This window comes from Mesocricetus auratus, unplaced genomic scaffold (assembly GCF_017639785.1).
Source record: "Mesocricetus auratus isolate SY011 unplaced genomic scaffold, BCM_Maur_2.0 Super-Scaffold_2245, whole genome shotgun sequence".
Classification (NCBI taxonomy): domain Eukaryota; kingdom Metazoa; phylum Chordata; class Mammalia; order Rodentia; family Cricetidae; genus Mesocricetus; species Mesocricetus auratus.
Window position 1 is genome coordinate 23,880,862 of NW_024429180.1, and position 25,143 is coordinate 23,906,004.

The 25,143-nt window shown below is 39.0% G+C and overlaps 1 protein-coding gene across 2 annotated transcripts; it reads left to right on the top strand.

Moving 5' to 3' along the window:
- Positions 1–27: 27 nt before the first annotated feature.
- Dis3 (DIS3 homolog, exosome endoribonuclease and 3'-5' exoribonuclease) lies at positions 28–24,154 on the top strand. Of its 2 annotated transcripts, none has more exons than XM_005070333.4 (21): positions 28–387; positions 624–691; positions 3,787–3,980; positions 4,961–5,034; positions 6,024–6,191; positions 8,826–8,990; positions 10,247–10,360; positions 10,574–10,711; positions 11,760–11,906; positions 12,937–13,053; positions 13,297–13,398; positions 14,437–14,501; positions 14,594–14,678; positions 16,182–16,309; positions 17,638–17,724; positions 19,065–19,221; positions 20,950–21,164; positions 21,272–21,440; positions 21,557–21,715; positions 22,568–22,690; positions 23,292–24,154. In XM_005070333.4, the coding sequence occupies exons 1-21, from the start codon at positions 160–162 to the stop codon at positions 23,373–23,375; spliced, it is 2,787 nt and encodes a 928-aa protein (XP_005070390.1). In that variant the 5' UTR covers positions 28–159; the 3' UTR covers positions 23,376–24,154. The 2 variants fall into 2 exon arrangements, with proteins under 2 accessions (XP_005070390.1, XP_005070389.1); XM_005070332.4 differs by lacking the exon at positions 624–691 and adding an exon at positions 958–1,115.
- Positions 24,155–25,143: the final 989 nt, after the last annotated feature.

The window sequence follows — 25,143 nt, forward strand, 5'->3', positions numbered from 1 at the left end:
TCTCGCGAGAAGCGCCGATTAACCGGCTCGCGGGAAGAGGAGGAAACGCGGAGGTGCCGCTCGCCGAGCCGCCTCGGTTTCCGCGCCGACGTGTTTCCCGCCGGAGTTCTGTAGCGGTCGGGATTCCGCCCGGACCGGGATTCGACGCCGGGAGACAAGATGCTCAAGTCCAAAACGTTCTTGAAGAAGACCCGCGCGGGCGGCGTGGTGAAGATCGTGCGCGAGCACTACCTGCGGGATGACATCGGCTGCGGGGCCCCGGCCTGCGCGGCCTGCGACGGGGCGCACGCGGGCCCGGCCCTGGAGACGCAGCCCCGGGACCAGGCGAGCAGCCTCTGCCCGTGGCCGCACTACCTGCTGCCGGACACCAACGTGCTGCTGCACCAGGTACGGGGGCGCGCGGGCCGCGTGCGACCGGGGGGCGTGGCGCGGAGGGGAGCGGAGGGGGGCGGGTCTGGGGATGGAGACGCAGGGACCACGGCCACCCTCGCTGCCAGGTAACCCAGGCCGAGGTCCTTTTCCATAACGCTGTTCTATTTATTTCCATTTTTTTTCTTTCGGTTCTTGGAGTCGTAGTTTTAGACACGTTAATTTTCTAACTCCTGGTGTCTCTTCTACTTTAGATTATAAGTGCCTGGAAGCCGGGGACCCGGGCTTCTGTCGCCTCCAGATTGCGACCCCCAGGCAGCTTGTAAGTGCCTACGAACAAAAAACTGTGTGGGCCAGCATATTCGCTTATTAATTGCTTTAATCCTGCAAACCTTGGTGGTCCGTTTACGGGTGCTCTCCTCAAGCCTACACGGCCGGGTGACTGTTGTCACTTTTTTTCTACAGCAAAATAGCACTTTGGCCTCATGGAGAGTCAGTGTGTTAAACTGTAACAGGATTTTAGGCTTGACAGAAGCAGTGTCTGAGTGAACACGGGGGAAAGTTAGCTCTTTGCTTTTTGTTTTCAAGATTGACGTTCTGGAGGACCCTGCTATCAGGAATGTAATTGTGCTGCAGACAGTCCTGCAGGAAGTGAGAAACCGGAGTGCCCCCATATATAAGCGCATCAGGGATGTGACGAATAACCAGGAGAAGCATTTCTACACATTCACTAATGAGCACCATAAGTAAGTATCCTAAGACCCAAGGGTTACGGAAATGTCAAAGGAAGTGCCTGGGAGTCATTGATCAAAGACAGTCTGTAGTCTCGTGAGCTGTTTGGTAGTTTCTTAGCTTTGAGGGAGACATTGCTAAGTGGGGTCCAAGTGAACTCACAGTATTAGTGAGGACACACCTTAAACTGGGGTCTACTGGCTATCATAGTACTTTTATGTCAGAATATACTGTGTATATTGAGTTGAATGATAGAGTCTTTGGAGATGGGAATCGTTTAGACTCCTGCAATGCTATAGTGTGTGAATAGTGTTTTTCCACACACTTGTGAAAAAGATTTTTAAAATTTGAATTTATGGTTAATGAGCTTTAAAGTTCAAACTAATGTCTTAATAGCTGATTTATTGAAATTGGATTTGTAAAGACAGTTCATTATAATTTGGCCTTATGACCTTTGAACTAAATGTGTGCTCTCAAAACATATGGGATTGCCTATTATTGTAAGCACTGTGGTGACTCAGATGGACAGGGATTTTGGTACTCGAGAGCCACAGAATACTAAGTGTTAAAACTGGGATGGAAAAGTATTCTGGCAATCAGGAGCCAAGAAATATGACAGATCACAGTAAGCATAGCAGCTGATAGCCCTGCTGGAGGGAAAGGTTTCCCCAGTATAACAGCTCTGTTCCGGGCAAGGGAGTGTTTCCCCAGCAAAGTTGTTACTGTAACCACTCCACTTTGCTAGGGGAGGTTTTCCCCAGCAAGTTGTTACATACAGTTCCGCTAGGAAGTGTAGTGTAGCAACTTCTCTAGAGGAAGGTTTCCACAGGGAAAGTGTTACAGCCGAGCTCCATTCTTGTCTTGTCTGCTCGCTCTGGGGAAAACTTGTTACTTCTCTCCTCCACTGGATTCCAGTGAAGGAAGGTCTCACCCAAACCTCACTCAAGATATTTATTGGGAGGGAAGAATCCAGGAGAGTGGCTGTCGACAGCCAGACAGCAGGAAACCACAAGCTGAACAGGCACAGGGTTTATATAGGCCTTCTTAGGGACAGTTTTTCCAGGGAAATTTCCAGGATGGAACCTGGTTAGATTTCAATCCCTGAGCTCAGATTGACAAGATGTCATGCTCAGGGATTGGTTTTCTTCTCAGGTTCAGGGTCAGATTTGGCTCTGGTTTCAATGCAAAAGTGTGTTTCTTTCACTGGTCCTTTTTAACCTTTTGACTCTAAATTTTAAGGCCAATGTGTATTTCTTTCATTGCCTCCAAGTTTAGGGCCAAAGTGTGTTTCTTTGGCATTGGTTTCAGGGTCAGGGTGCATTTCTTTGGTTCTGGTTGCAGGACCAAAGTGTGTTTCTTTGGCTCTGCTCAGGATGTGTTTCTTTGGCTGGTCCCTTTTCCCCTGTATTCATAAATAATTACAGTGGGTATCACTGATCATAAAGTCAGTTTCTCAACCTTGACATTAATAACATTTTGAACTGAGTAGTTTTTTGTTGTGTGAGATTTTATAGAATATAGTGTTTAGCAGAGCCTTTGGTCTATGCTAAGTGTGTAAAAATTCTCCTATTAGTCACATGTTTAATAATCCAAAAGGTTTCCCTACTTTGCCAGGTATAGTCCTTTCTTTTATCTTCAAACTTAAAGTATTGCCTAAACACACACACACAACACACACACACACACACACACACACACACACAAGTGCCTACGGGCTTCTCATTCATTGCACCTCCTTAAACTCCAGAAACATGTAACTCTTGTTTCCTAGTACCAGAAAACCAAGATTGTATGGAACATGTTCATCAGATTCCTAATGCATGCTTAGTAGGTTTTCTACTTCAAGTACTTTGAGTAGGATGTGGCAGTACAGGGACTAATTGGAAGACTTTTAGGACACTATGCAAATCTCATGTCACTTAAAACCAAGTTTAAGTTTTATGACCATGGCTTTTACTGATAAGCTTAGGTTTGTCAAGTTTGTAACCAGAGACCCCAGTGCACCAGAATAGTTACAAATGTGGCCCAACACATTTGTAGATACACAGAATTAAGTTACAGTGTCAAAAGGGTGGACACCCCTGGAAGCATTAGGGAATAGTTAAGGTTAGAAATAAAGTAATGCTAAGAATAAGGCTTTGAAGAACTGACTTAAAGAAGTGTGTAAGTGTACTTCCATATTTGAGAGTTGTGGCCTTGTAGTGTCTACATAGTCTGTGCAGTATTTAGTGTTTACCATGTAAATACCATGAATCATGTATTGAAAGACCATTGAATCACATGAGCATACAGTGTGACAATCACACTGTAGAGCTTAGTAGTTGACTGTTTATCCATGATTTGTTGAGTAAAGTTTTAGTATCTGGTCTCCAAAGTTGTATTAATCCCTCCCACCCAGTAAATGTTAACATCCCAGTTTGAAGTCTAAATTCTGGTCTAATGTCTTCTTTTTATGAAATGAAGCTGTTTGAGCCATTTATAACATAGATTTCAAAATTCACAAGAAAGTTGTCTTGAAAAAACATTAAAAGATCTTAACATAATTGTTTTCACCATATAAATTAAAGTGACTTTTCATTTTAGTGGCTGTCAAACATTGTTTCTCAGAAGTTTTTACACATCTTTGTTTCTGCTGGTTAACTTTTATTTTGTGGTCCCCCCCCCTCTTTTTTTTTTTACATTTAGAGAAACCTACATAGAACAAGAACAGGGAGAAAATGCTAATGACAGAAATGATAGAGCCATTCGAGTAGCAGCAAAATGGTACAATGAACATTTGAAGAAACTGTCAGCAGAAAACCAGCTACAAGTTATCCTTATAACAAATGACAAGAAAAACAAAGAAAAAGCTGTTGAAGAAGGAATACCAGCTTTCACATGTAGGTCTGAATGTAGACACTTGTATGCATGTTTGCAACTGTATATAAAAATTAGTATCAAGCCATATGTTCACATAGTATTAGTATCAAGCCAAATGTTCACATAGTATTATTGCCCTGTATAATTTCATATGATCTTCTTACATTTGAAGTGAATGTTTTCAGTTTTTAATCTGTGTGAAGATTGTGCCTTCATGTGTGTGTGCATCACATGGATTTATTGACTGCAAGTCAAAAGCGGTATCAACCCTGGACTGCAGTGAGGGATGGTTATGAGCCGCTATTGGTGCTGGAGACTGAAGCCACGTCCTCTGCAAGAGCAGCAGGTGTACTTAGTTGCTGAGCCATCTTTCCTTTTGCGTTTTATTTTATTGTAAAGATTTGGTTTCACTACTGTATTTATTTTTGTTTTTTCAGTACAGGGTTTCTTTTTGTAACAGCATCACTGACTGTCCTGGAACTCACTGTGTAGATCAGGCTAGGCTCGAACTCAGAGATCTTCTTATCCCTGCCTCCTGGATGCTGGGATTAAAGGCGTGTACCAATACTGCCCCACATTCTTTTTACATTTTAAATTTCTCAGTGAGCTAATAAGTAGTTGTAAATAATGGCTATTACTTTTTCCTCACTATTTGCAGTTGATGTAGTAAAAATTCATGTATGTTGAACCCATGGCTTCTTTTTAGTCCTGATCACATCCAGATTAGCTTTTGTTTCGTGAAACAAAAATGGCAAATGTAAACCGGGCGGTGGTGGCGCACGCCTTTAATCCCAGCACTCGGGAGGCAGAGGCAGGCGGATCTCTGTGAGTTCAAGGCCGGGCTGGACCAACAGCCTCCAAAACAATACAGGGAAACCCTGTCTCGTAAACCAAAAAAAAAAAAAGGCAAATGTAGTGTCAAAACAAGATCATCCATGTTCTCTCATTTCTAGATAAAACTATAGACAGTGACGTTTACAAACATTAACTGATTTTTCAGGTGAAGAATATGTAAAGAGCCTGACTGCTAACCCTGAACTTGTAGATCGACTTGCTTGTTTGTCTGAAGAATCGGTATGTTTCAGTATGCTCTGATTTTGAAAAACAGTAAATATAAAAATAGCCATCTTGGATATTAGGCTTATAGTTACCAGATTTAAAAATTGGAACATGCCAATAAACTAGAAGAGGAACAGAGTTAGGTAATAAACAAGACAATAGTGATTGGCTTATTGAGATGACATTGCTAAATAAATTGACTTTCTTTGTAAGCTAAATAACAATTAGCTATAACACTATAATTGGAAGCTTTCATGTAACTCTTGTTGCTTGGCACATATCTGTGATAAATGTAAATGGTAGCTATTGGTTTAACTTATTAAACATTTTATCTTAAGATCTCACAAATGAAAAAACATGCAGTGTTATTAAGAAGACCCAAAGTCTTAATGAATTTCTGTAGTTAGTAGCTATTCTGAAATTCACATTGAATTTCACAAGTGCTTAATCTACCACTATCAAAAAGAAAAACAGTTGACTTTATATCCTCTTCTCATGACTCAAATGTTTATTATCTGATAACAACGCTAGCTGTTTTAGCGAAGTAACTGTATCTAGTAAGACAAGATATATATCCATTCTGTTTCCTTAACAATTTTTCTCCCATTCTACTTGTCTTTAACTAACTATATTACAAACTAAAAGTCTAAAAGCACAAACTTTACTGGATTTTTGCATATTTTGGTGTACTCTAATAACTAATTACTAGTTACATGTAGGTGCTTAAATGTAATTTAAATTTTAAAATCTATTTTCTCAGCTGTACCATACATATTTCAACTATTCAGGAGAATTTGTATTTAGTGAATACCATGTTGAACATCATTAAACAGTTAATCACTTTCATTACAGCAAATTGTTTTATATACCAATAGTCTAGAAGAATATATTACTCTATTAGTTTAAATTCAGTTGTATGTTCTATAAAGTAGATTTTTAACTTGTATGACACTCTTGAAAACAATACATTAAATAAACAGACTTTTGATTTGCTTATTTCATAGAATGAAATAGAAAGTGGAAAAATAATATTTTCAGAGCACCTTCCCTTAAGTAAGCTTCAACAAGGCATAAAATCTGGTTCATACCTTCAAGGAACATTTCGAGCCAGCAGGGAAAATTACTTAGAAGCTACAGTGTGGATTCACGGGGACAAAGAAGATGAAAAGGAGGTAAGTATGTCTCCCAGCTGGTTTGTGTGTCAACATAAGCTAGAGTCATCAGAGAGGAAGGAGCTTCTGTTGGGAAAATGTCTTGATGAGATCCATCTGTAAGGCGTTTTCTCAAGTAATGATCAGTGAAGGAAGGCCCAGTTCATAGTGGGTGGTGCCAGTCCTGGGTTCTATAAAAAGGTGTTTAGCTAGCCTTGGGAAGTGAGCCAGTAAGCAGCGTCGTGCATGGCCTCTGCATCAGCTCCTGCCTCCAGGATCCTGCCCTGTTTGAGTTCATGCCCAGACTTCCTTCAGTGGTGAACAGCAATGCTGAAGTGTAAGCCAAATAAACCCTTTCCTCCCCAATTCAATTTTTGGTCATGTTGTTTCATCACAGCAATAGAAATCCTAACTAAGACAGTATTTAAATTTGCCTTTAAAAATTTTTTATCTTTGTGTATGTATGTGTGCGTGCACAAGGGTGTGCATATGTGTGGAGGTCAGACAACAGCTTGGGCAGGAGTTAGTTCTCTCCTTGCAAGGGTTGGGTCCCAGGAATTGATTTCAAAATCTTAGTCTCATTGGCAAGCCTAAGATTTCTGCTGAGCTGTCTTGCTGGCCCCTGCATAAATTATTTATATACTAAAATACTTTGTGCTCATTAAAACTTTTGTATGAGAATTTAAATTTGCCTCATTTTCTATTTTTAATTACTGTGTACATATGTACCTGTGAGTGTGGAGGCCAGAGGACAGCTATTGTAATTTAAAAAGCGCCTTGAAGAGAAGTCATGCCATACAACAGGACTCGCATAGGAGGCTTATTGGAAGAAGAGAGAAAAGGGGGGCAGAAACTGGGGCACAGACCAGGACAGAGATTGGTCCCTGGGGATGAGAGTGTGAAAGAGAAGGAGGGAGAGAAAGATGGGAGGTTCCCTTTTAAAAGGGAGCATAGTGAATGTGCACAGGTGGTGCTCTTAGTAGCTGCAGCTGAGGGCGAATCCTGTCAGAACCCCAAGGACAGGCCAGAACAGATGCCTGAAGACTAACAGCGGTGGTAGTTAATATCCTTAGAAGTGTAGTCTGTTTCCTTGTAGATACTTTCTTTTGACCTAGAGCTAAGCAGGTAGAAATAGAGATCCTCTGTCTCCACCTGCTTAGGGCTGGATTACAGGCCGCCATGCCCAGGGCTCTTTCTGTGGTCTGTGACTTTCTCAAATCTGCATGCTTCCAAGAAAGACCTTATGACAGAGCCATTTCTATACCTTACCTTCTCTCTCTAGTTGGTGGGAGAGTAGTAAAAACTAGTATAATAAAGGACCTTTTTTTACAGCTTGGGCTGGCTTGGGTTTTTTGTTTGGTTTTTCAAGACAGGGTTTCCCTGTATTGCTTTGAGGCTGTCCTGGAACTCACTCTGTAGACGAGATTGGTCTCGAACTCACAGAGATCCACCTGCCTCTGCTTCCTGTGTGCTGGGATTAAAGGCGTGTGCCACCAACGCCCGGCACTGGCTTGGGTTTTTTTGTTTGTTTTTTGTTTGTTTGTGTGTTTTTGAGACAGAGTTTCTGTGTGTAGCAATGCTGTCCTTGAATTTAATCTGTAGACGAGGCTGGTCTCGAACTCAACAGAGCTCATGCTTGCTTCTGCCTCCTAAATGCTGGGATTAAAGGCGTGGGCTGCCACTGCTCAGCTAATAAATGACTTTTTTATGTGACTGATTATTTAACAATTTTCTACTAGTTCACCTTTTAAGAGAATCTTCAAATACTGTAAAATGAGATATAATACCTACTGGTAATAAATAATACTTGCACAACTGAAAGAAGGCTTCACAAACACAATAGCAGCTTTTAGAATGCTTTGCTCTTCCTCAAATTTGGATTTCACTTAGTCTTCAACCCCAGTCTGTTAGAGTGGTTGATTTCATTTTTACCAGCCAAGATCTTGAGATTTAACTGTTTGGTTTTTCCAACTATTTAAGGTCGAGTCATAATCAAAGGCCCTATTTCTGGAACTTTTTTTTTCTCCTGAAGTTTAAAAATTAAGAGTATATATGGAAGAACAGTACTTTTTATTTTAATTTTTAAAATGATTAAGATTGTGCATGTATGATGTGGATGTGTGAGTTGGGAGTAAGCTGCCAGAGAATGGTGGGGAGGTTACAGACAGCTTTCAGAAGTCATATCTCTCCTTCCACCATGGCTTCTGGGGACCAAATTCAGATTAGTGTGTGTAGTATGCAGTTTTACACAGTAAGCCTGACTTGTGTTATTATTTTAAAATAGGGAAAACATTAAAAGAATTAGTATTGGGCCGGGCGGGCGTTGGTGGCGCATGCCTTTAATCCCAGCACTCGGGAGGCAGAGGCAGATGGATCTCTGTGAGTTCGAGGCCAGCCTGGTCTACAAAGTGAGTTCCAGGACAGCCTCCTAAGCCACAGAGAAACCCTGTTTCGAAAAACCAAAAAAAAAAAACCAAAAAAAAAAGGATTAGTATTACATACACTAGTTAGACAGAATGTTTTCATTACTGCCATTAGCCGGTTGTGGTGGCGCACACCGGTAGGATTTGCTGAAGGAGGCAGAGGCAGGAGGGCCACGAGTTCATTACTGCCACTAAATCTACTCCCACCCATGCCATTTGTTGGTTTCCACAGATACTTCTACAAGGACTCAAGCATCTGAACAGAGCTATTCATGAAGACATTGTGGCTGTGGAGCTTCTGCCCAAGAGTCAGTGGGTGGCACCATCTTCTGTGGTTTTACATGATGAAGGTCAAAATGAAGATGATGTGGAGAGAGACGAGGAGAGAGAACTGATGGTATGGGGGACCCAAGTTCTGCTTGTGTCCTGTTGTACTGTTGAACGTGCCATTCTTTCCATGTGTATTGGATGAATTGACAGCTCAGGGGTTTTTAAAGGTCTGTTCAGTTTTATTTGATGTGTGTGGGTATTTTGCCTGCATGGATGTCTGTGCAGCATGTGTGTGCATTGCCTGCAGAAGCCAGAAAAGGATGTTAGATTCCCCGGAACCTGAATTACAGACATAGGTAACCTGCCATGTGGGTATTAGGAATCATACCCAGGTCCTCTGGAAGAGTAGCTAGTACTCTTAACTACTGAGCCAGCTCTCCAGTTTCAAGTTCGGATTTTTAATTTTAATACAAGTTATGCACTTAGTTTATTTCTGTTGTAAATATACAAACTCTTCTTTTAATGACATTTTACTCAAATGGATTTAAGTTTAGAATTGTTTGAGTATGAGGGTGGAAGTCTGTTACTATTAATGATATGATCTGAATTAATAAAGTTTAAGTAAATAGAAAAGTAAAATTTTCTAAAACTTTTGCTTCTGGATCTTTGCATTTGGACATGCCTAATTATTCCATTTCTATCAATACATTTATTGGGGAGAATGAGTTATTTCTTATGTGTTAATTAAGTCTACTAGAAATGATCAGCTAAGTTGCCCATTTTATGACTATAACAGGCTTGTACTAAATGTAGCACGTGTAACTCTTACTTGCATTTAATTTCCTGATATCTTACCATAACATTCTTGCAGAATCCAATCCTTTGGGATTGTTAGAAGTGTAATTTATGGCTATTTCTATTTCTATTGGCTTCATTCTTCATTTGACTTTTAATTTGGGATAAGATAGAACTCTCAAAGATGCATTTATTTTGTAGTGGATTAGATCCAACATGACATTTTCACCATGAGAACTATATAGTAACTAATTAGTAACTACTTAAATGTAATTAGTCTAAACTGCTACTAAGTCTCACAATTTGTGTTTTTGTCAGACAACCCTCACTAAACTAGAAAACACTGAGTTCTGGCACATTTAATCAGATATGTGCTTCTTGACTTACTGTGCGGTGCTTTATTATGGAATAATAAGCATTGTCCAGTTGGTGTGCACATGTCTAGAACTTTGAGACATAAAGGTTCTGAATTTCATGTCATTATTTGCTACCTGAATATATCCATGTCCATGTGCATATTCTAATTTGGATGAACAATTACTTCACTTTACTTAGAAAAATAGCAAGTTTTTTGTTTTTATATTTCAGCTTAAGACTGCTGTAAGTGAAAAGATGTTAAGGCCTACAGGTAGAGTTGTAGGAATAATAAAAAGGAATTGGAGACCATATTGTGGCATGCTTTCCAAATCTGGTATTAAGGAGGTAAGTAAAGCACTTGTTAGTATTATTAAAAATGATAATCACTGAACAGAACTCATAGCTCTCCCTTTGGCCTTTTTTCCAGATTGTATATATACAGTCGTTTTTCCTGAGTTAGAAATGTAACTCATTGGTGCATTACTTTGTTGGAGCATGTGCTAGGACTATTACGATTGATCTCCAGGACTGTAAATAATTTTTTAAAATTTTCTCTAGTCAAGAAGACATCTCTTTACACCTGCTGATAAGAGAATTCCACGAATTCGCATAGAAACCAGACAGGCTTCTACACTAGAAGGACGAAGAATTATTGTCGCTATTGATGGTTGGCCTAGAAGTTCAAGATATCCAAATGTAAGCTTAAAATATTAATTTTACCTTTGTGTATTTAATTAAAATTTGTGACAAATACTGTTGATTTTTAGTGAAAATGAACACAAAATTCATGGTTACCTAGTAAGTAGCATAGATGAATTTTAACTAATTTCAGTGTAAGTCATGTGGCTGCTTTTCCTCAAACTGCCAAACAGCCTTTACTGATAAACTTCATGGAAGAAGTATTTGTGTCCTGAATAAATTTTAATCAAATTTTGAAGATATTGCTTTTAAAGTACATTTTACATTTAAGGTTCACAGAAACTAAACATAGGCTTTGTGGTGTAGGAACCAGGCTCTCCAAGGCAGTTGAAAAATCTTGTCATTTTCATGTTTAATTTACCACAGACTTTTTTGCTTTTTTGTTTGCTTTTCTACATGTGGGCATTTTGCCTGCTGTATGTCTGTGTATAACAGTACATGCCTATGTATGTATGCAGGGAGGTTAGCAGAGGCTATCAGATCTACTCAACTGCAGTTACAGATACTTGTAAGTCATCATATGGGTGCTGGCAGTCAAACCTGGGTCTTTTGCAATGGTAACAGTGTTCTTACCTGCTGAACCATCTCTCCAGGCCCAAAGGATGTGTTTGTTTGTTTTTCAGGATAGAGTTTCTCTGTGTAGCCCTGGCTCTCCTGGGAACTCACTCTATAGACCAGTCTGGTCTCAAACTCGAACCCAGGGCTCTTTCTGTAGTCTGACTTTCTCAAATCTGCATGCTTCCAAGAAAGACCTTATGACAGAGCCATTTCTATACCTTACCTTCTCTCTCTAGTTGGTGGGAGAGTAGTAAAATAAAGGACCTTTTTATAAAGCTTGGATTGGCTTGGGTTTTTTGTTTGTTTTTTGGTTTTTCAATACAGGGTTTCACTGTATTGATGGGATTAATTAAAGGTTGTTTTTAATAATGTTGTTAGAAAAAGATTTAGAAATGCTGAGATGATAAATAAAATGCTGGAAGATTTAATATAATAAAATATGAATTAGTTGTAACATGTGCCTTTCTTATCATACCTTTGATTTCAGGGACACTTTGTTAAAAATTTAGGTGATGTTGGAGAGAAAGAGACAGAAACAGAAGTTTTGTTGCTTGAACATGATGTTCCTCATCAGCCGTTTTCCCAGGCTGTTCTTAGCTTCCTGCCAAAGATGCCGTGGAGCATTACTGAGAATGTAAGTTGAAAAGAATTCATGGCGACGTTATGACTATCTGTTCTCCTAGGGAATTTTTGTTTCTTTGTTGTTAGTATTGGTGATTAAACATAGCGCATTTTGCAGGTTAGTCAAGCACTCTACCACTGGACTAAATCCTCAGCCCTTGTTTACATTTTGGTTTTTCTGTTCAGGTGGGTCTTACTAAGTTGCCCAGGCTGGCCTGGATCTTATTCAAGTAGACCTTGAAATTTCATTTCTTTTGCCTCAGGTTTCTGAGTATCTAGGATTACAGGATTGAGCCAACAGACCAGGATGTAATTAATTTAATTTCTGTATGTTTTTTTGGTTTTACGAGACAGGGTTCCTCTGTATTGTTTTTGAGGCTGTCAGTCCAGCCTGATCTCGAACTCACAGAGATCCCTGTCTCTGCCTCCCAAGTGCTGGGATTAAAGGCGTGCGCCACCACCGCCCAGCTTGTATGTATTTTTAAATATGTAGAAACCATGGCTCCTGCTGCTTCACATTTAGTTAGGTACAGCATTGCTAGGTGTTTAAAACCCTAAAGGTGGTAGAACCTGGGAGAATGGAGCCTAGAAATGAAGCAGACTAAACTCAATAGGCACTTCAGAGCATCAGACAGTTTATACTGTGAGGGCTAAGTAGAGTCACATGAGTGAGGTGTACAATAACAAGGGCAAACTGAACGTAGCAGAAACACATTTTCCATAGAGGTGTACAAGAATGACAATAGCCAGTTGTAATGTAAGCAAAAGTAAGGTCTCTCCTGTCCAGCCAGATACCTGGGAGGTACATGAAATTATAATCCAAGAGCAGTTCAACTCCATTCTTGAACCAGGTTCTGACAACTAGGTGTTACACAAATCATTTACTTTTTTCACTGTTAGATGACGTTTTCCAGGCTGTAGAGCTAGCAGCATATGCCTTTCCTCCTTAACGTGGAAAGCGAACTTATTTTTGTGGGTATATTTATTTTGTATGTTGCTGTTGTGTTAGAGTTATTTTTTCTTTTTAACATGGTGTTTTCTAGGACATGAAAAACCGTGAAGACCTGAGACATCTGTGTGTCTGCAGTGTAGACCCTCCAGGGTGTACTGACATAGACGATGCCCTGCATTGTAGAGAACTCAGCAATGGGAATTTGGAGGTATCCCTGTTGTTCTTAGCTACATGTGATTCAGTTCTAGGGCTCATTGTTTGGTTTTGTTTTTTGTTTTTTCCAGGACAGAATATAAAATATAAAGCTAATGGGAATATGTCAGAGGTTGCATTATTAGCTGTGGCTGAGTCCATTTTCAGTTTAGCTATATTTTTTCTCATCTAAGTTCTGTTGTAAGTGTGTGCTATTAATAATGCAGGTTGACATCCTTTGATTTTTAATCTTTTTAAGGTTGGTGTTCATATTGCTGACGTTAGTCATTTTATCCGGCCAGGAAATGCGTTGGATCAAGAATCAGCCAGAAGAGGAACAACTGTTTATCTTTGTGAAAAGGTAAATGTAGTAAATTTAAAATCATTTACTGATTGTAGCACTTCTGCATTTTGTTTTGTTTTGATGGGCACGGAGTCTTGGTGTATAGGCCAGAAGGAGCTTCAGCCTCTTGATTATCCTGCCTCATCTCTTTGAAGGCTGAGCCAAGAACTTTTAGTTTCATGAGCAGTCGTGGTTTGAAGTAAATACTTGATATATTTAGCTGAAAGAAACTCATGGGGGAAGGTGTCCTAAATAACAGGAAATACTGCATTTTGTGGCCTGGGGCAGTGGCTCAGTTGGTAAAGTACCTCCCACACAAGCATGACGGCCTGAGTTCAGCTCCCAAGAGCCAAATGGAAACTGTACCACATCTGTAACCTAACACTAGTGGATTAGGTTACAGACAAGCAAATCCCTGAAGACCGTTGACCAGTCAGCATAGCCAGATCAGTTTAGTGAGTCTGGCCTCTCTAATACATGGTGTATGTCCTTTTCTGGCCTCTTTAGGCCCCTGGCATGCACCTGTTACACAGACATGTAAGGAAAACTTGCATACATATAAAACTAAAAATCCTTCCAAGTATGGTTTTCTAAGCTTACATAGACCATGTGCTGAGATGGCAGGAGGGAAAAGGTTAGTCTGTTACAGATTCATGCTCAAAGTAATATGGTAATGTGTCAATAAAGCTTCTCAAAAGTTTAGTTTTCCTCTCGTTTTCTAAAGCACTGTGTAGTTTGGTTTAGCAGTGGGAAAAACTCTGTTGGTAGGGATTTGTAAGTTACTAGGTACCAACAAAGACCAGAAATTTCAGACTTCGGGGGCAGATAGGTGCTTCATGTAGAGGACTGAAACCTCAATCCACTGGCATGAATCCACCCTCACTGCCTTCTGCAGCAATTTTGTGTCCTTTCCTACAGACTTTGTCACGTTCTTAAGTCTCTAGTCCCAAGGCCGGGAGTATACTACCCCTTTCCTGCACTTGAGGCTGTGGTAGACAGGAACTAAGATGTGTGAATGTGACTGAGTAACCTAAGATCTACTGTCTTCTTTTTCAGAGGATTGACATGGTTCCAGAGTTGCTCAGCTCTAATTTATGCTCCTTACGGTCCAATGTGGACAGGTATTTTTGCATTTGTTTTCATTTTTAATAAGTGTCTTGTTAACTATATTAATTGATTCCCATAAACAAATACCGTCTCTTTTTCTCTGAAGGTTGGCATTTTCCTGTATTTGGGAAATGAATCATAATGCTGAAATCTTAAAAACAAGATTTACCAAAAGTGTAATTAATTCAAAGGTTAGTGTTATGATTCATATCTGACATTTAAAATTTTTGGTACTTTTAGCAATTTCTTAGACACTTTTGAAAAAGTTAGGTTCAGTGTTGTAGCAGTCCCGAGTTTGTTTCAGAATTTAAAATTTGCTTAATTGTTGATGTTATTCAGAAATTACTTTATGTACCTAATGTCCTGTATTCAGGAACTTAGAACCTACATACCTAAACTAAAGTGCTGTTTGACCTAACTCAGTAACCCTACTTATTAAGGTTATTCCTGCTTAAAAATGTAGTGTTTGAAAAATTACCGTGTGCATCATGGATACCATCCATAAATTATAGTTAGATTCCAGTAGAACTAACCTGAGATTGTGTTCAAACAGAATAGAGCCAGATTTTCCTTTGTATCCCTTTTATATTCATCTGCATATTGTACAGGGACGTTTTCAGAAAGTCACCTTTTTCTTTCAAGTTAGTGTCATTGTACTGATGACTGGTAGAAAGAACTGTTAACAGGAAAACAGTGATGTGGAAATTGTTCCAGCATTTAGATTTTCATAATTTTAGAGTGCATTGAGACAGTAATCCTCTGAGGCAATTTTAATAAAATTTATGAATTAAAATGAAAAATTAATGAACATATATAACATTTTTAGCCCTCAGTAGATAAAGGTGCTCCCAGAAACTTGACTTGACCTTATTTTGTTACTCCCTTATGCTGTTTGTGAATTTTAGTCTTTTATCTTTTAATCTGAAAAGATACTAGTTTTTCCTCTACATAGAAGTAGAAGCAGCTGTTTCCATCTTCATATTATCTGTTACTAGAGATTGCTTTAACCTTAGCATTTCCCACCCCCCATCTTGGGTCTCTTTTGTTGGTTATTTAGTGTCACATAAGATACGTCTAGACTCTTCTTATTTGCCCTTGAGTAAGTAGGGAGGGGAGTAATGGCCTTTGCAAAGGATTTCAAAGAATAAACAGAACCTGCTTTGTGATTTAGTCAAGTATTACCTAGAATTATACTAAAATGAAAGTATTAAGGAAACTGCCATTTTCCTTTATTTTAATGGAAATTTGCTTATGTTATATAATGAATGTCTGAGTTAAACTAGAAATCATAGTGTAAAGTTAAGAATCTCTGTAGATTTCTCTTATTACTTATTTTAGGCTTCCTAAAAGCGTAGAATATGAGGTTAAAAAGAATACAGTTTAGAGGTGGAGAGTGTAAAATCCCACGTTGGGATTCCCAGTACTCATAGAAAGCTGGCATTGTGGTGAGTCTGTAATCCCTGTGTAGGAGGCAGAGACATGAGACTCACTATCCTGGTTTATCAAGCAATGAACAAGAGACCCTGTCTCATTGAGGAAGAGGATGGACTACCACCTCTGACCACCATACATGCATGGTGGCCTTCGTAGGCCAGTACTAACCCTGGATACACTCACATACACAGTGTGGTTCAAATAGTAAATATGTCTGTATAGTTTATGAGATTTATGTTAACCTAAAGTTTCTCTCTTAGGCTTCTCTTACATATGCTGAAGCACAGATGAGAATTGATTCAGCAGCCATGAAGGATGATATTACCACTAGTCTCCGTGGACTAAATAAACTAGCTAAAATTCTAAAAAAAGGAAGAATTGAAAAGGGGTATGTTCTTTAAAAATCTACTAGTACAGGCCTTAGTTTATGATTATGATTAAATGTCAGTTATACTGAGGTAACATTTGGTTTCTTTAGAGTATTTTGTTAGAATGGTGATTAGTTAGCTGGTAGACTATTTCCTAACCATAGCAGGCATAAGAGAAGGAATGTCAGCACAGACTTGTTAGAGAGAAAGCAGTTAAACATAGCTTCACTTTTGAAAGACTGCTGTAAGGGGAAACAAAGTACAAGAGCCTTCTAGAGGTTGGCCCCTGGGTTCTCACTACATCTTGAAGAATGCCACAAGCAATTAAACGAAGAATGATTTGCTGGTGGTGCAAACCCTGCCTCTGGACTATTCACACAGAGTGCCTAACTTATGTTCCTGAGTACAAGTGAGCACCCTTCTGTGCTCCTGACAACCACAGATAATTGTGCTCACCAGCCAGGTGTGCCCAGTGACTACCATATTTAAATAATTATGTGAGATTGAAAACTTTTTAGAGATTAGGTATGGACACGAAAACAGAATTATTAAACCTCAGTAAAGCTGTGCTCAAGCTTGTCACTCAAGTGTAAGGCTAACATTGGTTTGTTTTAACTTGCCCATAATTGTCCAAGATTCTTGAGTCTCATTAAAATTACTTCAGGCCATCCATAGTGGCATATGCCTTTAATCCCTGCACTTGGGAGGCAGAGTCAGGTGATAGGCCAGCCTGGTCTGAGTCTATCCTGTCTCAGAAAACATAAGGAAACAAGAAACAGACCTTCAGCTTGATTTGGAACTTGAAGAAAGTAGCATCACATCTGAAAACACTTTAGGTTTCTGGATGTAACCTTGTGAAACCTTTGTGAAGGAGAAACTAGTCAACTCACTAAGAACCACACATAAAAAGTCTTTAGCATAGTATATTCTGAGACCTGCAGTAGCCTCATATGAATAGCCATCAGTTCTTAAGCAAGTGGTAGTAGTAATTTTATCAGTCTCCACTCAGTTGCCTATACATTTTCTATTATTAACCTACCTATATAAGAGTCTTGTCCTTGCCATCATTACCCTTCACAATGTATTGTTTTTCATGGAAAATCAAATACCAGTCTGCTTATTCTTTTAGCCACTTAAAAAAAGTAATTGCAAATTTATGTAGCTTAGTAGAAATGTAAGAGTTAGGCTTTATGTGAAAATAGAACATCAAATTTAGTAGCAGTCATAAAACCTTTTAAGAAAAATGCTCATGTACTTGATATTCTCATCTTCTGCTTTAAGAGGATTACTTGTAGAATGTTTTCTTTGTCCCTGGCTCATCTGACTAATTTCTCTCACTTTTCCTCAGGGCTTTGACTCTGTCTTCTCCAGAAGTTCGATTCCACATGGACAGTGAAACTCACGATCCAATAGATCTTCAGACCAAGGAACTGAGGCATGTGATTTTTAAAACTTGATATTAAATATTAATTTTTAGTGTAGTATCTAATGTATATACTAGTCACCAAAGCATTTATACCCAAAACAGATGTTATAATTAGGATGGCATGACATTTCTTGGCATTTGCAAAAGTAACTGTGACCTTTTAGTTTAAACTTGAGTAGTAATAGTTACAGAAAAAGAAGGTGGCTGGGACTGATTTCTTAAGTGCTTAATACAGCATACAGAGGTATGAGGGACCACAGACTTTGCATGTGGAGACATTGCTGTCTCTTGAGAGCACCCGAGGTGGTTTCCCAGCACCCACATCTGATGCCTCACTTCCACTTGTAACTCTAGCTCCACGGACCTACAATCTTGTGTGTACACATGCATGCACACGTTCATCCACCACCCACCCACATAATTGAAAAATTAACAAATCTTTTTTAAAAAGTACAGTTTTTCAAGCTAAACTCTTAACTTTGGATCCTACTGTCCCTGTGTATACATCTTAAAGAAGTTGTGACCAGTCATTTGACTTCCCCATATGGAGATGTTCCTAATAATCTGAAAGTTAGTATAATTTAGAAATGTTGTAAAGAAATAGATGATTTCAGTATCTGAAACATGATTGAAAATTAGTAGCGTGAGTTCAGCGATTCCAGAGAAAGAAAATAGTAGATACAGCATGCAAATCATTTACTAAACTAGCTTAGACCTTGGAAGGAAGAACTATGGAGAATGGAAGGCGCGCCAGATTGTTTTAAGAATGGACAGGTCTACCTGTGAATTCATGTCCTGACACTGGTGATTAAAATGACTTCTGTGAAGAGAATAGTGTTGCCAATCTGTCAACTTTAGAAACCAATCAGGTGTGTCTGTTGTGTGTGTTACCTTGTGTATTGGTTTACAGCAGAAAACCCCGTCTGGGATAAGCACCCAGATCAGCTATTGAAAATGTTTGTGATTTATTGGTAAAACTTTGGGGAGTTTAGATAATACCGTGTGACCTAGCTTTTAATTCTTCCAGTAATGTTTATTTTCATAGCTCTGTTTTTGTAAGAATTTTGGTTTTGTACTTATGTTAAAGTTAGGGACACTTCTTTTCTTTTTTTTTCCTTGAGTACAATTTAAAGGATTCTAGCATACTAGATTAACCCAGGAGGGACACAGGTAATAGACTGCTGGTCTAGCAGCTGAGAAAATAAAGAAACGTAAGGTACTATGTGCTGTACGTGAATGTTTTTATGTGGCAAATATTTCCATGATCACTAGAAAAGTTTGCTTGTGAATAAATGTGTGACCGCTGTCTTAGCTTGTCTTTCCTTACCTAATGCTTTTCCGCCTGGCAGAGAAACAAATTCCATGGTGGAAGAATTTATGTTACTTGCAAATATTTCTGTTGCAAAAAAAATTCATGAAGAATTTTCTGAACATGCTCTGCTTCGAAAACATCCAGCTCCCCCTCCCTCCAACTATGAAATTCTTGTCAAGGCAGCTAAATCCAAGGTAAAGCCGTAAATACTGGAAAGTCATATGTATTTGTATAGTAATCTGTCCAGTTCACTGAGAAATTAATATTCATGTTTTCATAAAAGTTCAGTTGATGTAAAATATACCAGTAGTTCTTTTTTATATTAAGAAATGTGATTTGGGGTGTGGCCATATCTCTTCCTACATATCCATTGACACCAGCTACATACTAAAATCCTTTGTTGATAAGGAGCACCCAATACTAAAGTCAAATGATTTAAACTAAGTTATTTACAGTATCCCAGAAATCGATGCTGTTTCATCTCTCTCTTTTATACATGGTGTACTGACTGGCTTTTTGCCAACTTGACACAAACCAGAGTCATCCTAGGTCCATAAGATCTCCTGTTGCCAAGGCTTTGGGATGTTTTCTTGGATGATGATTGTTATCAGCCCATTGTGAATGGTGCCACCCCAAGGCAGGTATAAGAAAAAAGGTTGAGCAAGCCATGGATAAGATCCAGGAAGCATTGTCTCTCCATGGCTTCTACTTAAGTTCGTGCTTCTGGTTCCTGTCTGGGACTCCTGACTTGATATTCCTGGATGACAGACTGTGGTGTGAGATATGTTTAAGATGAAATGAAGCCCTTTGCTCTCCAAGTTGTTTGTGGTCAGGATGTTCAGCATAGTCATAGAAACTCCAAGACACAAGGCTTCTATGAAATGCATAGCTTTTAGAGATTTACAAGTAGTTTTCTCTTTAGTTCACCCCAATTTAGCTCTCTTCCCATCATATTCATACAAAAGAAGGCTATTTATGACACACATGGAAAAGGGGACATTTCTTCAGCCCTCTATACCCATTTGTCTGGCTACTAGGCTTTACTTTCATTAGGAGTGGCATGACCCCAGCTTACTTTGGTTGTCCTTGGATCATATATAGGCCCCATTTTCCTATTGCAAACATACAAGGACTAGCACTATGCCAAGAGTGTGGTATGAGTTTCTGCTTTGATAGTTAGTTCACTTACACTGTCTTCATTCATCAGAGCGGCTTCATCCTCCCATCCCCAAGGATTACTGCATATTGGGGATTGTCTGAGTTTGTCTTATGTCTTACCAAGACATGGTAGAGGAAGGAGGATTCGGTGTTTGTCCTGCTAAGGTAGAAGTCAGCAGTGAACATTGATCTTACTGAACTTTAATTGACTGGCTTGCTACTGGCCTTTACGTCTACTTTGAGTGGAAGGAAAGGATCTGCAGAGGAGCAAGACATACAGAAAATTGTCCGTGCCTTCTTTATTTTCTTTACCCCCTCAGATCAGCAAGCAGAAGCTGGGCTGTGAGAAAGAAGGGGCACTACTGTCGCCGCCACTGTCCTCTCCCTTAGGACTTCAGGGCTTTGAAGTGCACTCAGGGATTGTCAAGCTTTAGTACTGCACAAAACTTACAATTATTGAAAGTTATTTTTAGTGCTGCTAGATAACAGATAAAATGTATGTACTGCTGCTAGATAACAGATAAAATGTATGTACTCTTACTATCTGAACACAAACACCGTGTTTTCGATTTTTAAAGAGAGGATTCTAATTCTGGCTGTGCGTGCTAGTGCATGCCTTTAATCTTAATGTTTGGGAGGTAGAGGTAGGCTAGTCTCTGAGGGTTCCAGGCCATTTAGGGGAGGAAGGGGAAAGAGGGGGAGGAAGGACAATACTACTCATTCTGAAATGCTTCATTTGGTGCTTCTCTTCCTTTTATTGACAGAATTTGGAAATTAAGACTGACACAGCCAAGTCTTTGGCTGACTCTTTGGACCGGGCTGAATGCCCTGATTTCCCATACCTGAACACTCTTTTAAGGATATTGGCCACTCGCTGTATGATGCAAGCTGTCTACTTCTGTTCTGGGATGGATAATGACTTTCATCACTATGGCTTAGCTTCCCCAATATATACACATTTCACTTCTCCCATCAGAAGGTATTGTTTTTTTTCTGTACAGAAGTAAAGGAGATAGAAAATGGTAACTCTTATTTAAAAATTTAAAACTAACTTGCCATTGTTCTCATTTTACCTTCTGTATGTAGATATGCAGACATAATTGTTCATCGGCTTTTGGCTGTGGCTATTGGAGCTGATAGTACTTATCCGGAGTTGACAGATAAACACAAGCTTTCAGATATATGTAAAAACCTCAATTTCCGGCACAAAATGGCTCAGTATGCTCAGCGAGCATCAGTAGCTTTTCATACCCAGGTATTTGCCTTTTGTCTGTAGTGCTAAGAGTGGGAGATTTTGTTATCTGGTGTTTTCAAAATCATTTTTGTAAATTTCAAAATAATGCTTCTAACAAGAATGTATGTATTTTACAGCTGTTTTTCAAAAGCAAAGGAATAGTAAGCGAAGAAGCCTATATTCTCTTTGTAAGAAAGAATGCAATTGTGGTGTTAATTCCAAAGTATGGCTTAGAAGGTACAGTGTTTTTTGAAGAAAAAGATAAACCAAAGCCACAGCTTACTTATGATGATGAGGTATAGTATTGCTGATCCTTGTTTTCTTGGGGAAGAGAGGCATATTTTCTCTGATAGTTGGCAAATCATAGCAATAAATTATTAAAACTTACCTGTATTTATGTAGGTGGAGTTTCTCTGTGTCTTAGGAGCTGCTCCCAAATAACCACTCTGATATTTCTATTAATTTTAAATGCTTGGCTGAAAGCTTAGGCTAACCAGCACTTACAACTTAACCCCTATTTCTGATCTAAGTTCTGCCACCTGGCTCATGGCTTGTTACCTCACTTTCTACGGGTCCTGTTTCTTCTGCCTGTGGCTGGTGACTCCTCCAACTCCTCCCTCCTCCTCCTCAGTGTCCTTAGTCTGGTTTTTCCATCTAACCTTATCCTGTCCAGCTAATTGGCCAACCAATTGCAGCATAATTTACACAGTGTACAAAGGATCATTCTACAGCAAATTTATATGATAAATGTCAAAATACATGTCAGAAAATCCCTATTTATCACCTAAACTTTTCTTAAGAGAATATTTAAATGTTATGCTGTGGATGACATATATCAGGACTTCCTTGGTGACATGATGAAGTGTGCGCATAATGGACTATATTTGAGACTGTGCTTACTATTATTGTAGATTTTCTAATTCTTTGAAAATTTCATACATGAGTAAAATATATCTTGATCCAGTGTACCCCTCCCCTCTTCCCTCTGACTATCTACAGAATTCACCACATCTCCTCCCACTTTCTTATCCTCCTTAACTGGGGAATAGTTAAAATTGAAACTTTTAAATTACTGTGGAAGGTAAACTAGAAGTAAATTGAGATTCAAATTTAGGAAATAATACTGATAAATGTTTGTTTTTTTCAAGATACCTTCACTCAGAATAGAAGGTACAGTGTTCCATGTATTTGATAAGGTTAAAGTGAAAATTACATTAGATTCATCAAACCTTCAACATCAGAAAATCCGTATGGCCCTTGTAGAACCACAGGTAAGACCAATTTAATTTAACGGTGTGGGAAATCTAACATCTAGTTGTTTTTTTTTTGTTTGTTTGTTTGTTTTGGTTTTTCGAGACAGGGTTTCTCTGTGTAGTTTTGGAGGCTGTCCTGGCACTCGCTCTGTAGACCAGGCTGGCCTCGAACTCACAGAGATCCGCCTGCCTCTGCCTCCTGAGTGCTGGGATTAAAGGCGTGCGCCACCAACGCCCGGCTAACATCTAGTTGTTAAGATCTTAGGTAGCCAAGTATTGGCATTGGATTCCAGGCATCAGATTTTAGAGGTCCTTAATGTCAGAGGCTAAGACCATTCCGTTCTCTTGCTTATCCTTCACTCTAGCCTCCTAGAACACAAGTACAGGTGCCCAACCTACACTTAACCTCTTGCCTTTTGTTACTTGCTGTCTGCTGCAACATAAATCCACTAGGGTAAATTGGACACAAGGAAGAGTTGTGTATGGTGCAGCCTTCCATCTCCAGCCCCTTATGGAAAATCTGTTTAAAGTGGTAGTGGTAAAGGGGGAAGGTGAGGTAAAAATTTCTTCTCTGATGCTTCTAACCACTTTATTGTTCCCATCTACACTGTTGTTATAGATACCCGGAATAAATACTCCCCCAGAAGTTTCAGGCATGGATCTCAACGGGCCAGGGGTGAAGAAGAGAAAACTTGACAAGTAGCTACATGCCACAGGAAACTTCAAAGACTGATTACCTTCGACGACAACAACAAAATTGAAAGCATACATACAAGCTCATGTGCATGATAGTTACTTTTAAGGACATTTCAATAATTTTAAGAAATTTGCATTTTTATTGAGTTGCTGCCTGCATCTATCTTATACTGTGCTTCTGCAACAACAAAAATTATGCAGAAAAATTCATTTGAATATCCATCACTTAAATGGTGACAGAATAGCAACTTCAGGGATGTGTGATGATCATTTAAATGGAGTGCTCATCTGCTCATGGAAGAGCAGATTAATTTTTACATAAGTACTTTATTTAACATAGGAAAAAACTTTTCTGAGGAAAATTAACCTTTTAGAAGCAAAGAACAAGCCTTTCTAAATCTTGAGCTGTCAGTGTTTGTCATTTGATCATTTTACCATTTATTTGCCTACATTGTTCACATATATTTTGAAAAGCCTCCTTTGTACTTTATTAGGTCCTCAGACAACTGTGAATGTTTCAGAATTTTGAGAAAACAAAAACTAAGGACCTGATGGAGAACTTTGTGAATTGCGTTATTAACAGATGATAAATTTAATCATCATTATTCTTTATCTTTGTTGACAGTGTTTCTCAAAAAGGTGGCATTACAGCTCAGGAAGAATAGAAGTGAAAATGTCTGCTTTCTTACAAAAAACATAACTTTTGAATTTTAGTTATATCCAGTTATATAGGAGAGGAGGAGGGAGTGTATTAAAGACATATTAAAAGGAACAAATGAAGTCTTATTTGGTGGTACCAGATTGAATACTTGTCTTACAAATTCCAGATTAATGATTACATTAGGAAAATCAACATTTAACTTTGTTTAGTTTCCAGTGCAGTAAACTACTTCTGTATGGTAGACACCAGCTGACAAGTCCCCATGTATATGATGTGGTTGCAGCTATAGGCTTTACAAACACATGGACATTCAGTATTGTCAATTTTTCCATATATGTTAAAGCAGAACTTGATTGAGCTGAAGGAAGACAGGCTTAAAGAGTGTTTGGTCCAAATAAAATGGATCAGTGACTGATAGTAGAGCAGGACACAGCAAGCCTTGTTTGTAAAAGGCCATAGCATTTCAGACTGTTGGCTGAACTATAGCACAACTCTGCTAGAATTGTAGTTTATAAGCAGCTGAACAATATAAACAGGTATGGTTATGTTCTTGAAAACAAGCTTCCATTCTGTGTATATGAGATATTACTCTTGATCTCAAAATGTTTTTGTTATTGAGTTGGGCATGTAGTTCACTGGTATGATTGTCTAGTGTGTACATGGCCTTGGATTTGATCAGACTATTGCAAAACACAATGCTCTGGAAAGATGACTCAGCAGTTAAGTCTGGAAAAGCAGATGACCTGCGTTTGATTCTCAGTGCCCACATGATGGCTCTTAGGTATCTGTAACTCCAGTTTCGGGATCCAATACTACTCCTGGCCTCCAGCACTCAGTAGTATACAAACATGAATACAGGAAAGAACCAAGTTAAATATGTTAATAATTTATTTGCCAAATTTACCTGCAGTAGAGGAAAATAGTTGTCTTGGTAGTAGAAAGCCAGTAAGTTATGTCTGTTATCTCTGTGTGTGTGCACATGCATGTTCTTACCTATGGGTACTTGTTAAGACCAGAATTGGAAATTGGATGTCTTCCTCAGTTGTTTCTCAGTGGGATCTTTTACCCAACTTGAGGAGCTTGTCCCTTTGAGCTACGCTGGCTATCATCAGCC

What these genes read in the sequence shown, in the direction of transcription:
- Dis3 (XM_005070332.4), top strand. Translation starts at nt 160, where the DNA reads ATGCTCAAGTCCAAAACGTTCTTGAAGAAGACCCGCGCGGGCGGCGTG. An exon ending in CTTCAGACCAAGGAACTGAG is followed by an intron (nt 17,725 to 19,064) that starts GCATGTGATTTT and finishes TCCGCCTGGCAG; the next exon opens with AGAAACAAATTCCATGGTGG. An exon ending in CAGTAGCTTTTCATACCCAG is followed by an intron (nt 21,441 to 21,556) that starts GTATTTGCCTTT and finishes TGTATTTTACAG; the next exon opens with CTGTTTTTCAAAAGCAAAGG.